This window comes from Zychaea mexicana, assembly GCF_025766255.1.
Source record: "Zychaea mexicana strain RSA 1403 chromosome Unknown BDB00scaffold_4, whole genome shotgun sequence".
Taxonomy (NCBI): Eukaryota; Fungi; Mucoromycota; class Mucoromycetes; order Mucorales; family Lichtheimiaceae; genus Zychaea; species Zychaea mexicana.
In genome coordinates this window covers 443,779-457,101 of record NW_026516667.1, presented here as the reverse complement: position 1 = coordinate 457,101, position 13,323 = coordinate 443,779, and the positions used below count along the sequence as shown (strand labels likewise).

Below are 13,323 nucleotides of genomic sequence, written 5' to 3'. Positions count from 1 at the left end.
GGCACGTTAAAAGCTTGCTTTTTGAAGACAGATGATGTAAAAGCGTTATATATCATTATTTCAAGCTTGTGTTAACGAGAGCTCACGATTATACATCGTGCTAGTCGTACATGCTCTTTCTCGGGCGGAGGATAGGTTGGCCAGGTTGTCTATCGACGTCGGCAATGATGTAAACAGCCTTACCGTAGCAGAGATTATTTCGTTCTGTGATGCTCTGTCAAGTCTTCTCTACCGGACAACAGTGTCTATGGCAACGATAATCGGGGATTTCTCTGCGGTACAAAAAGCAAGACGCTTACAATTCTCGAGTTGAAGTCGAGTTTCATCACCGGAAGAAAATATCGAACCGATGCCACAATGCTGCCAGCGACTACGACGACTGGTGATGGACGGATGTGATGCTTCGGTTTGGGATCCTATCAATTGAACCAATTCTGGAGAATTTGGCTTATGAACACCCTTTCCAAATCCTGAATTACAAGCCAGCATCCTCAAGAAAAAGGCAAGGGGGCACTGCCATTCCCTTTCACATATTTCCCTTGGTTTACAATTATCGAGAATCCTTGGAGACAATTCTTGCTGACATCTCGGATCCGATGTAGATTCAAGTCCAGCAGTTTGATACAGATTATCCAGAATTCAAGCTGGAAAAGATGTCCACCCTCACTACACGGATGTTTCCTGTTATATACAACTGTACTCCTACTGCGATCAATTGAGGACACGAAAATCTTATCATCCTCAGCGGTGTAAAAATATCCGATATATCCCGTTCGTCAATACTGTTATGGATCTTCGTGACCATTGCAACGCTTAGAATATTACAGTGGCCGTAGGATCACGGAATCCTCGAACCTGGTCCGGCTGTTTGAAACTATCTGCATCTCAGTAAACGTTAGAAATTGTGTCATTTCGATATTACCCGGAGATATCGGACACTGTGCTTTCTGCACTGAATCATATCAAAACACTGAGCCGCATCACGTTGTGCGGTTTGCCTCACGCTACAACCGTTGGCATCTATACTATTATTACCAAGCTATCATTACCAAGCTATCCGACCGGTTGTCCAGCATCGATCTCAATGGGATAGACTCCGTCACAGACGAAATCATTCTTGCCCTGGGAGAGCTCAGTAACATCAAGTATGTCGAATAGGGATGTCTGCAAAAACGTGTCGGATAACAAGATTACCAATGGCGATTTAGTAGAGCTGGAGAAATCATTGGTTACAGATGAAAACATTCAGTATACAAAACAAAAATTGAAAAACTGTTGTAGTGTACATAGCTCTTACACAAATAAATAACCGTGAAAATGACCGCATAATACATAGTTTGTTTTACTATTACAGTAATGACTTGCAAACAGCTATTATCGAATGATGTGATATTAAAGAGTGGAAGACAACACTTGTATTGAAAGGATTCTCGACGCATAAAGAATGCTCACATCAGGAGGAGGAGGAAGTGCTACCATATGCTGACAATGGTACCTTTTCCCCACAGTACACATACATTATTTCTTATCGGTATGAAACGACAACTGGGGGGAGAGGAATAACATGAGACCTAGACTGTGAGGCGTTGATATTATGTATTGAGCTAGACTGAGCAGATAACATTGATAATCACGATCTTTGCAGAACCCACACTTGAAAAAATGAATCAACGATTCATCGTCATACGCTTTTCACGGACTTGTCATGGTTAAAGAACATTATTGGCCTCGTAGTCGGCCGTTGCGTACTAAAGATTGTTAAAAAAAAGCAAATCCTTCATGTTATTGTGATACAAAAACGCCATTTTTTGTCGCGCCTTCTCCTCACTCTTCAGATTTCATTGTGATCTGTTACTGAGGGAAGGATACTGGCAGAGTTAGTTTAGATGGTTTTCTCAATCATATTCTAGCAATAAACTTGACGGCCGGAAGGTATTATATTTTATAGAACACCCACACCTCAAACGTGACAACCAAGTAGGTAAAAAGAGCTTGGCGAGAAGCACACTTGGCTCAACCTCAGAATTACGTAAACTGGGTTCAGGTGATGTTTATTTTTGCTATTTTGCCAATCAGGTATAAAGCGATGACACTCAGCAGTAATAGACGTGTACCGAAAAGCAGCCTTTCTACCTTGCACATACAGACAGACAGCAGAAATGGCACCTACACGATGATAGACAAGTTATGCAGACGTTGTTCCTGCACCCCATCAAACATACGCGATAGCGGGGGGTATCGGCTAACAATTGACCGACCACTCCTCCAAAAAGTAACGCATGATATCATACTGATACCTATAACAAACACGGAAGCTGATAGCAGCAGACAAATGTCAAATGGAAAAACAACTCCGCTCTAAACGAGTTTAAAGGCGCGGGCATCTCCCCTCTGGAAAACGCGAGCGCGCGGCTTTGCCGATAAGCTATTTCGAGCACCAACGCTTTTTTTTATTCCACGAAAGTTGTAAGTTTGCTACGGGTACATTTGTCCCACGATGAAATCGCAGTGTTCGAAAAGAGCAGAGAGGAGATACGTGCTGCTTACCGACAACAACAGTGTACATTCGCAATGAGTACGTGATTATATATCATGCATGTGGCGCGTGCTAGAGAAAGCATGCAGAGAAACAAAAGAAGAGACCCGAATGTCCAACGTCGTTGTGCAACAACGTAACAAGCAAGGCAAACCTTGCCTTTATGTCTCGCGGCTCTCTCTTTATGTTGCTGAATCTCTGCCTCAAAAAGAAAGTGCAACAATGAGCGTCGTCTTGTTAGTTGTTTGGCTCTTTCTGCGTGCATGCATATGGACGTTGTTGAGTTTACGTGTATAACGCGGCGCGGAAGCCGTGTAGAGGTGAGAAGACATCGAGAACATAAAAAGATTCAGCTTTCTAGAGCGTCCACTTGGAACTTCTTGAGCAACCTTGTGCGCCCTCAGTTTGACGGCCGTGTACTACCGACGATCCACGTGTGGGCTTCATGGGTAAGAAGTATGCTGTCGGATATAAGTCATGTGGCCTGTTCGAACGATGCTGTTGGCCCATTCACAAGAACAAGTTAGTTCCGCCTAAGACGCCGAATGCATAGACAAGAGGGGACCATGATGTGTAGTTACGTATGTGTACGTCGGCTATGTTCTTCGCTTGTCAGCCAATTTTCTCACGCGAAATGAATTAGCAGCAGAGTGGAAGGCATTTACAGCATGGGGTTGCGGGTGCGTGCAGACAAGCGGGATCTGATAACAGTCCCGACTTGACAAGCGGGGCCCATTTAAGCATATTTATAAATGCCAGCCTTCTTCTTTTCCCCTCTTCTTCTTCTTCTTCTTCGCCTAACTCTGATACTTTTAACCACCCCACTCTTCCCTTTACCGGTACACATAAAAAAAACACACCAAATACAATGGCCTCACTATTACGCAAGATCGGCAACGTCGTTGGATATACTTCCGAAGAAGACGCCGTCGACATTGACCAGATCCCACCATCCGATTGCATCGTTGAAGGCGATTGTGCAGCATGCCCGGCACCTTGTGACGATCACAAGCAATATCCATCATATCTTCAATTCGACAGAGACACACCACTGCTGGGGTCTATGAAACCCTATGGTCGTCAGGTTATGATCAGCACGGGCAAGGTGGACTGGGCAGAGAAGATCGAGGAGGACGAAGGGTCATTGGCAGCCAAGTTGAGCGCAGTCATCAAGGAGCAATACGACGGAAAAGCAGGCCGGATCTTCATCACCAACACGTCCAAACTCACACAGCAATCCACCATCGAGGATGCTCACGACGTAATTATTCTGCCTGAAAATATCATTGTCACCAACGTCACCCCGGATCGCGCCCAGGCCTTTTTTGATCAATTCCTCAACACGCCCATTCCATCTTTTACCCAGCAGGAGAAAGACGATACGAAGGGCAACGGTCATCCAAATGGATATGCAAACGGTCATGATACCACTAACGGCCATCCCAACGGCCATTCGAACGGACATGTCAATGGCCATAGCACGAACGGTCATAGCAGCGGATATGCCAACGGACACTCAAATGGGCATCTTGATAGCAACGGTCATACTACCAACGGCGATAACGCGTCTGGCAATATGCAAATTATCAAGAACACGCATAAATCCATGATCTTGATCTGCTCGCACAAGAAGCGTGACAAGCGATGCGGCATTACGGCACCCATCCTCGGAGCCGAATTCGACAACGTGTTACGAGAAAAGGACATTTCCGAGGACGAAGCGGGCATTTATATGGTTAGCCATGTTGGAGGTATGTTCTCTAAAACAAAACAAAGCCTTATGTGCACTAGGCAAGGCATAAGCACATGTACATCACACACAATGTTACAATTTCAGCCAACACTAAAAGCATATCTGTTTGTGTGTTTTTTTTTCCAGGTCACAAGTTTGCAGGAAATGTAATCTGTTACATACACGAAGGCCGGACAGGCATATGGTATGGACGTGTGAACACTTGTCATTGCCGGGCCATCATTGAGGAGACCATCTGTGACGGAAAGGTCATCAAGGATCTGTATCGGGGAGCCATGTCGCATAGTTTTGGTCAAATAAAATCTGATAGACTACGCTGGTAAAGAAATACGAGGAGTGCTTATCTGATTTTCTATTCCGTGTTGGGTCATCCTGTGTTACTTTTTTGGGGTAACAATGATAAATGGAGCGTCCATCATCATTGCGCAGAAAAGGAGAAGGGGAAATTTTTTAGGCTACACAAACAGCATGATCTCCCTGGGATTTATTGCCTTTGTTGCATCTTGGATTATCATCGATAGTTCTATCTCTTATCACCCAATTGCATCATCTCTTGCGTGAGTGGTGTCAATGGAAGATTGACCTTTCTTACTATGTAGTAGCTCTTCATCGTTGCTTCTCTACCATGGCATACAACGGTTACTATCCTTTTCTCCGTATGTCCCCGCCCCAGCAACAAACAGGTGCAGATCAGGGTGTGCGTGTGTGCGGGGTTCTAACGCAACAATGCTCTCAGCTCCTCTTTATCACCCATAACCATAGACACACAAACCACGCTCTGTAAAATAAATAGCTTATTCCGTAAATTTGCTTGCGAACATAATTATCAAGCGAAGTCTCCAGAATTTATTGAAGGCAGAAGCAAAAGCCGTCGGAGCCGAACCATGGTATCTTGATACTTAGAATTTCAGCTAGTGAGCGTTTTATTTTCGTATACCCATACAGTGCTTAACTTGTATTGCCAGCATGTTCTCCCACTGTGGGGAAAAAACTCTAATTTTGCTTTTGACGAGGTCCCAAAGGTTCGGGCACTATTGTTGTGTTGCATGAACAGACACAGCACATGCAAACACCTGAGCTTTGAAATCAAAGAATAAAAAGCGGCTAAATCTCCTCCCTGAATAGAAAAGTACGTAATTGTTGATACATGATGCATGAAGTACCATCCAGTGTGCACTCTTGTAAAACACCATACATGTATGCTGATCGAGGCAACTTAATCTCGGTAGCTGACTTATTCTCGTCTATTGGACAAGCTCATCGTCATAATTCACATGAGCCAGCAGCCCACGTTCGTTATCTTTAAAGCCCTGCCAATCGCCTTAAGATATATTTGTATTGGATGATGACGCTAAGAACTACTTCTGATATATCTGATAATAAGAATGATGGCTAGTTGTCGATGAGGCTGCTCACTCCATGTGGGATCTATTGATATGAGTTAACTTCATCTGAAGTTGTACACTCTTACTGTAACCCAGCGTCTAGTATCCTGGCTGGACGAAGGCTTTTCTTCCTTTGTTCCACACGCAATTATTTAAATACGATCAAATAATTAAGGTCAAGTTCGATATCATCGTCAACATATTAGAGCAGCATTCATTCAAGAAACTCACTAACGTTCATCAACAACTAAAATGGTTATTGCAAACACCAATACTAGCCGGATGTGTTATTGCTCGTAACCTGGGTATCAGCAAAATTAATTTATATCGCCGCAGCTCGATCCTGTCCGCCTTTGGTCTCGCTCTAGCAGATGTGGTTCACGAGGTTCAGGAAATCAGAAACAACTGAGAAAGTTATAATATCTGCAAATCATGGTGGAGTAAGTAGTAAGAGAGGGTGGAATCAATTCTTAGCATTGAATATTAGAGTAGGCATCGGTAGAGTTGTCGCTTGAACAAACGAGCGATTAGGAAGATGAAACTGCCTGTCATTAGACTAATTTGGATGGTTATTAATGCAGGACACACAAAACAAGCTTATTGAATAGATACTAAAAATCTTATTTGGTTGAATAAGATTATCAATGAAAAAGCAAGTATTTGCTTCGGCCATGACGATCCTCGATTCCGTATGAGACCGATTTTAATTGTCTGCGCGTCAAGCGAATCTTGCTCTTTCGGCAAGCCGTTTAAGGTTTCTCGTAGTTACAGTCAGTCAAAGGATCGGTTACGTTTTACTTCTTGCTTTGCTTGTTGGCAGTGACACGCGTAGTATATACTAACAATGTTTCACAATATCAGAGACGGCATTTTGAGTTCTGCCGCAGATACCAATATAGGACCTTCCACAGAAAGTTTTCCACGGTGAACAACCAGTGAGACGGTTCAAACGAGTTGTGATCTGGAACCGCCTGTGAGGGTCACATCGTTGCTGTTGTTCGCACAAATAATAACGATATGTGAGGCTCAAAGGAGCCTGTAATTGTTGCACAGCACACAATGAGAGAAAATTCCTACTATAATATTTATGTTATGTTCATTAGCATAGAATATTTTTATTTTTTTTCTTTGCTATCTCAACTATATTCTACAGCAGCGGAAGTGGACGACTTGTGCCGTCAAACTTATTCAACTGATCGGATCATCTCGAATTGACATTACTGTATTCAAGGCTACCCTTTAATAAAGCACGGCAACGAAAACCAAACGTTGATATGGCTGTATCTTCACACTCCATTCTTTTGGGGGAATTTGCTAATGCAGAAGCCTTATCAAAATCCATTTTAATATATCACAAGCACGTCTATCAACGGACGGACGATGCTAGTGCCAAGACGTAAACGAGGTATCAGAAAGCAAAGTCGCACCAGTTTGCACTTACACCCGAGAAGTTATGTAGATACAGTAGCGGCAATAATTTTATCGCGGTTTCTCTTTTGTCATGAGTTTATGATGAGGATGACTCAACAATGGATATAGTTTCAGAAATAACTTTTTTAAAATGCAAACTTACTATTTGTATTCTTGTAAAGCCTATTTATAATATTTGGAATCTTATTAAATTTTAATAATGATAGTATTCATGATTGATGCGATTTATTATATTTTTTATCATATCAAGGCAGTGCTATTGGGTATGTGTAGACGAGTAAGATAGTGAGAAAATGGAGAAGAAAGAAGTAACTAGTAACGCAATTAACGGAGAAGAGAACTGCTTGTTGATGCTTCTGTTAGCTTTTTACTCTGCTTCCAAAGGAACGGTGCGCTTAGCAGCATAGCCATAGTCGTAATCAGCCTTGTTGAAAGGAATGTCCCAGCCAACTTCTTCATGTTTAACCACGAACCACAAGCGGAGAAGATGGCGAGCGGACTCGGCATTGTCAGTGTAAGCGGTACGAGCATGCAAAATCTGATAGTTTTGTACGAACTGAATATCGCCGACCTCCAGCTGCATGTTGAGAGCTTCGCGTTGGCAGAGTTCCTCGATATATTCCATGGCCTCGAATTTTCTTTCGTCAACTTTGTATTCGGGGAAGCGCGTCATTGTAGAGAAGAAATGGGGGCCCCAAAAGGTGAACAAATGGTCCTTGAAATAGGTAATTGGAGCGGCAGAAATATATGGAGCCTCGTCAGGACCGTGTTCACCCTTTCTGTCCCATTGCCAAGGTTCCTTGAGTAATTCAACAATATCGGGACGAAGCTCTTGTAGACGGTTGTAGACAGTGTGCGAAGAAATGACAGAACTGAGACCACCTTCAAAGCCCTTATTTAAGCAGAGAAGAGCAACAACATCGGTACCGTCGACATGGAAAGGTTGTGCCTTGCGAGTGGCGTAGATGCGAGTCGTGGGCTGATCAGCATCGTAAAGACTCTTGGTTGCTGAGCCGTAGGTAAGGTCCTTGACGTGTCCGAGGATATGACCCTTGCCGTTTTGAGGTTTGTTCTTGCCAATGTAGGCGCCAATTCCCATAAAAATAGCTGCTTGTTCCTTGCGTTCGTACTTTAAAATATCAAGACCGCGCACCACACTGAAGCCGTAGCCTTGGAATAAAGTGTGTACTTGGTCCTTGATCACCTGGGCAAACGTAGTCAATGGGAAAGTTCTCTTGGTGATATCAGTCTAAGGAATTTTGAAATAAGTTCAGCATATCACCATCATCAGTGGTTACATATAGTTGTGAAACTTGAAACCAGAATTGTGTTTGTGTGAATGATGCTACTTACCAAAGGAATGTTCAATGACAAAAAGTGTCTTAAACCAGCTTCAATATCAGCAATATCCTCAGGAGTAAGGTAGTAGATCCATTTTTCGGGCGTCTGTTCGAGTTCCTTGCCATCCCATACGGAAGGGCCTTCAATCTTGTCAGGGAAGTTGGCATCAATAAAGTTAGTTTCGGTGATAGAGAAGCCTCTCCAGGTATTTTTGGTAGCGGCAGTTGCAGGATCTAATTCGATGGCAGCAGACATGTTGTTGTTGTTGTTCACAGTAGAAGAGGAGTAGTGTAAGCACTTGTTGTGTTATGAAAATCAATTCGAACTCTGAGGGGTAGTCCTTTATAAATACTTTTTTTCATATGCACATACTTTTTTATTACTAAGTAAGTTTGCATAAATTGAGTAGTGATAAATGATCATTTGGACGGTGAGGGTTGCGTGATCGTTGTGCAATATTTCAAGCATGGCGCAATCCACAGAGTTGATGAGGCGAAAACATCAATACACCCACCTCTGGATTTGAATTTGCAACTTTTGTCTAGCCGGGTTATCATACGTCTTATCGCGTCATTCAATACACCATTAGAAAACCATCGTGGGTATGTATAATATGTAGCTACTTTTCTCACCTCCGTAATCTCGGTACAGGTTCAATTGGTAACTATGCTTAAGTTGATATTCAGAACCAAAGATATCTTCTATACTCGCGTTATATTGGTGGCAGATTTCTGGTCGTTCAATATAATTTCACTGTCAGCAATCCGTCCGTACAATAGGTCTGAGCGTTGATCCCAACCCACTTATTGGCTACTCGCATATCGAAGACTGAGCCAGAAAAGGTATACAGTATCATATGATGATGTGACTACAAGAAGTGTGGCGTCGTATTTCGCAAGAATGGCGATAATAATGTGTTTTCATTATCGCTTCTTTTGTTCCTTCTCCATTGAAATATTTTCAACTTGAGCAGTTTCTATACACTTCTTGACGTAATTCTGCCAGTGATACTGCCTCATCGATAAGGATGTACTAGAGTAGAAAGTTTAAACGAGATTAGTGCCAGTGTTTTGTTTTTGAAAACTAATAGAGATCAGTGTTATCAACAATCTGAAAAAAATATTGAGCATAGAAGACTGCATTACTGTAATATACAAAATTCCATGAGTTGGCTTATGCTATTATATAAATTGACTACAAACAAGTGCGTGGGTAGCTATGAGGAGATAGAGGCAGGCTCGATTATAGTGTATCCATATGGTTTACTTTTGGATCAAGATAATACGTGGCTGTCCACTCAAAGACAAATATGAAAAAGGTCTTTTTACATAGAGTATCTCAGTCATGATTAGTATGTGAAGTTATAGATTACAGTATACAATGATGTGCTGAACAGACGAACATTGTATTGAATGTATCACATTATGCATGGTGATTGATTTGAACATAGTTCGTTGATCCGTTGAATCTGCTGGGTACTATGTCATATGGCTCAAAAGCAGAGACGAGTTTTGTTCGAGTTTCTTCTTTTGGGTCAATAGACAGAGAACAATAAGCTCTTTGTATTTACCTAACTCAACGAGCGGTCGATTTCATTTAATCGGATGCATGTCCATGTTCGTTGACACTCTTATAACAGTGAGTCAGCTGTGAGTTTAGTCAATCAATCAGCATCTTTCTCGCGAAGGTTGCTTTTACTCACATGCCTAGAAAATGCCTGCTCAGCACAGCACAGCACAGCTGCAAGCAAGTACCAATACATTATGTCATATTGGATGATGGTGGAGGTTTCTTTTATATGTACGCATACACATGCATGTACAGGACACAATGTATTAGATGAGAAAAGAGGAGCACAACGACATGTATTCGTTATCAAGCAGCGGATACCGTATTGCCGCGACAACGTTTTATTATTCACCAACTAAAACCTCTTGTTGTGATCAGACAGCCAGGATACATTGCTTAAAGCGGAGGAAATGGGTGAGATACAGGAGGGAGAGGCAAGGTGCAACATGTATGTACACTAGAGTAGTGAGTATGGGAGCAGAAGCAAAAGCATAACAAATAATCACTTGATGCCTTGTATCGCTAACAACCAAAATAATACAGAGAGATCACGTTGCAGTACCCTAGCCTTACAACGGATGATGTGGGAAAAAGATTAGGAGGTGGAGAAGCCCGGTAGAGAGTCTTGAACAAGAAAGAAAAACGAGGGAGTGGCACTGAGCATCGTGGTCCAAAGGAAGGACGCGAAACAGGAAGGGCACCCAATCCTTGGGACCAACCAGTAAGGGGTTCGGACGAAGCCTTCCAGAGCACGCCAGCGATGTAATACGCAAGCAGATCCAACTGACATCCGTTCACCGCTAGATGTTGGAAGGCCACTTGACAAGGTTTGTTTTTTGTGTTTTTTTTAAAGGAAAATTAGTCAGAAAGGAAGGAAAAATAGAGAAATCGAAACACTCGTGGCTTGCTCATCCAGTCAATCGCATGAAAGGGGAGACTACTGGAAACCACAAGAGATAGACAGATGGAAAAAACCGGGAATCGACTCGTGGGCCCTGCTCAGTCAATCGAGCGCGCGCGCCGAGAGGAAGAGACCAGTATGGGGACACCGCCAGAGATGGGTACGAGAGAGAAGCGAAATAGAAGAAGTATGTGGAAAGCAATGGAGATCAAAATCAAAAGAAATCCAATAGGTAAAGCAGGAAAGCCAATCCAAGGCCAAAAAGACAGAGGTCAATCCAAGACCATGACACGGGAAGCCTAATCCAAGGTCGAATGGAAAACGAAAGAGAGTATCGTAGGAACGATTATCAAAAGAAACAAGTCCGAGAAACAGAAGTACACTGGCTTCACCCAGAATAACCAGCGGGTGGGGATCGCGAAAGAGCCACAACTACATCATGAAGGCAAAGTCACCACTTTATATAGAAGACCAGATTGTTCGGGGCGGCCGAAAGGGTATGTAAGAGCGTAGGAGTAAGTTCGTCTGCTGCATATAAACGTACTATCATGGTTACTTTACCACGCAGCAGACCCATTTGCTCCTTATCGATAGTGTGTAAATTGCATATCCTCCCACGGATGTGTTTATGTCACCTGGTTATTCCATAGTAAGTCTTCATGCCCGGCATATTGTAAAGCACTTGTGTTTTGCTTTTATAGCATGCTTCCGTGGAAGAGGATGCTGCTGCTGCCATGCGGATTGCGTGGGAATTTTTCTCTTCGGTCAAAAAGATGTAACGGCATAGCTTTATGCTTCCGGATAATGAGAGAGCTCCAAATACATGAAGAAGTAGTGTGTTATTCTCTGCTTGTCACGACTGTGAGCTCAGGTTGAATACGTCTCTGCCACTTTTGCTGGTCAACCTTGAAAAGCTGTCAAACAACTTGCTTTGCATCCCCGCTAATAGAAATTGCCAAGCGGCGTCTGGGGGAAGCTTTTCCCTTCACTCTACCTTCTTGTCATGACAGACAACGTCGACGGGAGCAGACCACGCTACTCTGTTCCAACAAAACAGGAGATTTGTATTCCGGAAACATTCCTAAAAAAACAAAAAGCCCATGAAAAAAATGAAGCCGAACAAGCAGAAATCAAGGCTGCTAAAAAGAAGGTTTATACTCTTAATGGAGGTGTGAACAATTTATCAAACAGTTGCTCATTTATGCTTATTCTCTTTAAAAAACAATAATAGGCAAGGGCCCTTAATCGCAACCTTATATCAAAAAAAGCGGAAAGTTACGTCCGAGAATACCGACAACGAGAACGAGACGAAATTCGCTTACGAAGACAAGCTAAAAGCACAGGCAACATTTACATTCCTGCCGATCCAAAACTGTTATTTGTTGTACGGATACGAGGCATCAACGACGTGCACCCAAAAGTGAGCAAAATATTGCAACTGTTTCGACTCGTTCATTTGAACAATGGCGTGTTTGTTCGTCTCAACAAAGCAACCGCCAATATGCTCAAAATCATTGAGCCTTATATCACCTTCGGTCCACCCAACTTGAAAACGATACGCACATTGATATATAAACGTGGATTTGTCAACGTCGATTGTCAACGCATCCCTATTACGGATAATGACGTTATACAAAACAATATGGGAAACTTGGATGTGATTTGTGTCGAGGATGTCATTCATGAGATCTACACAGTCGGCGATCATTTTAAACAAGTCAACAGGTTCTTGTGGCCGTTTAAGCTTAATAATCCAACTGGGTCTTGGAGTAAACGAAAGTTTAAACATTACGTAGAAGGAGGTGACGCTGGGGATCGTGAAGCCGATATCAATCGACTCGTACAGTCCATGGTATAGAAAAAAAGGCTTGGATAGTAACCCCCTTCTCATCCTCCGCTTTTCCCCTCGATTCTATTCTCTCTTTTTTGAACCAACAATCATTGCACTTTCCTCCTTCTCGTTGTAAATAGCCACTTCCCTATTTTGTACTTGTATTTTTTCACAACACTGGCGGATCAGCACCGTCCGTTTGATAATCATCATCATCAGCATCATCCTTATTTCTGTCACATATCCCACATATCAAAGTCAAGATTCAATAATACGTATGCTCATCATGATGCTTTCAGCTGCACAGCGATCGGCGTATAGTTTCCCAAACATCTACCAGTGGATGTACACTCCCTGTTGTCTATCATTCGCTTTTTCCTTTTTCGCGCTAAAGCCGTCGTTACTTTGTTGGCTCCTCTCCGTATCACTACCATGGCATCGCTGCTCATTTATCACATCACTACACCTGAGCAGTGGGTATCGGATCACATGATATATTACTGTTAAACGGTAGGCATCGCGAGGTACACCATTGCCGGTTATAGGAAGATGTGTTTAATTTCGATTGATAGCTTG

General features: G+C 42.7%; 4 protein-coding genes across 4 annotated transcripts; 2 read left to right on the top strand and 2 right to left on the bottom strand.

The window, feature by feature from the left end:
- Positions 1 to 3,404: 3,404 nt before the first annotated feature.
- BDB00DRAFT_867303 (Sucrase/ferredoxin-like-domain-containing protein) lies at positions 3,405 to 4,612 on the top strand (the record flags this gene model as incomplete). Its single annotated transcript, XM_053126328.1, has 2 exons — positions 3,405 to 4,287; positions 4,416 to 4,612. 2 exons carry the CDS (start codon positions 3,405 to 3,407, stop codon positions 4,610 to 4,612), a joined length of 1,080 nt encoding a protein of 359 aa, XP_052984941.1.
- Positions 4,613 to 7,472: 2,860 nt separating this feature from the next.
- BDB00DRAFT_881140 (uncharacterized protein) lies at positions 7,473 to 8,701 on the bottom strand (the record flags this gene model as incomplete). The annotated part of the gene is made up of 2 exons (XM_053128057.1): positions 7,473 to 8,354; positions 8,459 to 8,701. 2 exons carry the CDS (start codon positions 8,699 to 8,701, stop codon positions 7,473 to 7,475), a joined length of 1,125 nt encoding a protein of 374 aa, XP_052984940.1.
- Positions 8,702 to 11,018: 2,317 nt separating this feature from the next.
- BDB00DRAFT_799065 (uncharacterized protein) lies at positions 11,019 to 11,493 on the bottom strand (the record flags this gene model as incomplete). Its single annotated transcript, XM_053121662.1, has 2 exons — positions 11,019 to 11,348; positions 11,461 to 11,493. 2 exons carry the CDS (start codon positions 11,491 to 11,493, stop codon positions 11,019 to 11,021), a joined length of 363 nt encoding a protein of 120 aa, XP_052984939.1.
- A 426-nt stretch (positions 11,494 to 11,919) lies between these two features.
- Positions 11,920 to 12,774, top strand: BDB00DRAFT_867301 (60S ribosomal protein L7; the record flags this gene model as incomplete). The annotated part of the gene is made up of 2 exons (XM_053126327.1): positions 11,920 to 12,066; positions 12,148 to 12,774. 2 exons carry the CDS (start codon positions 11,920 to 11,922, stop codon positions 12,772 to 12,774), a joined length of 774 nt encoding a protein of 257 aa, XP_052984938.1.
- Positions 12,775 to 13,323: the final 549 nt, after the last annotated feature.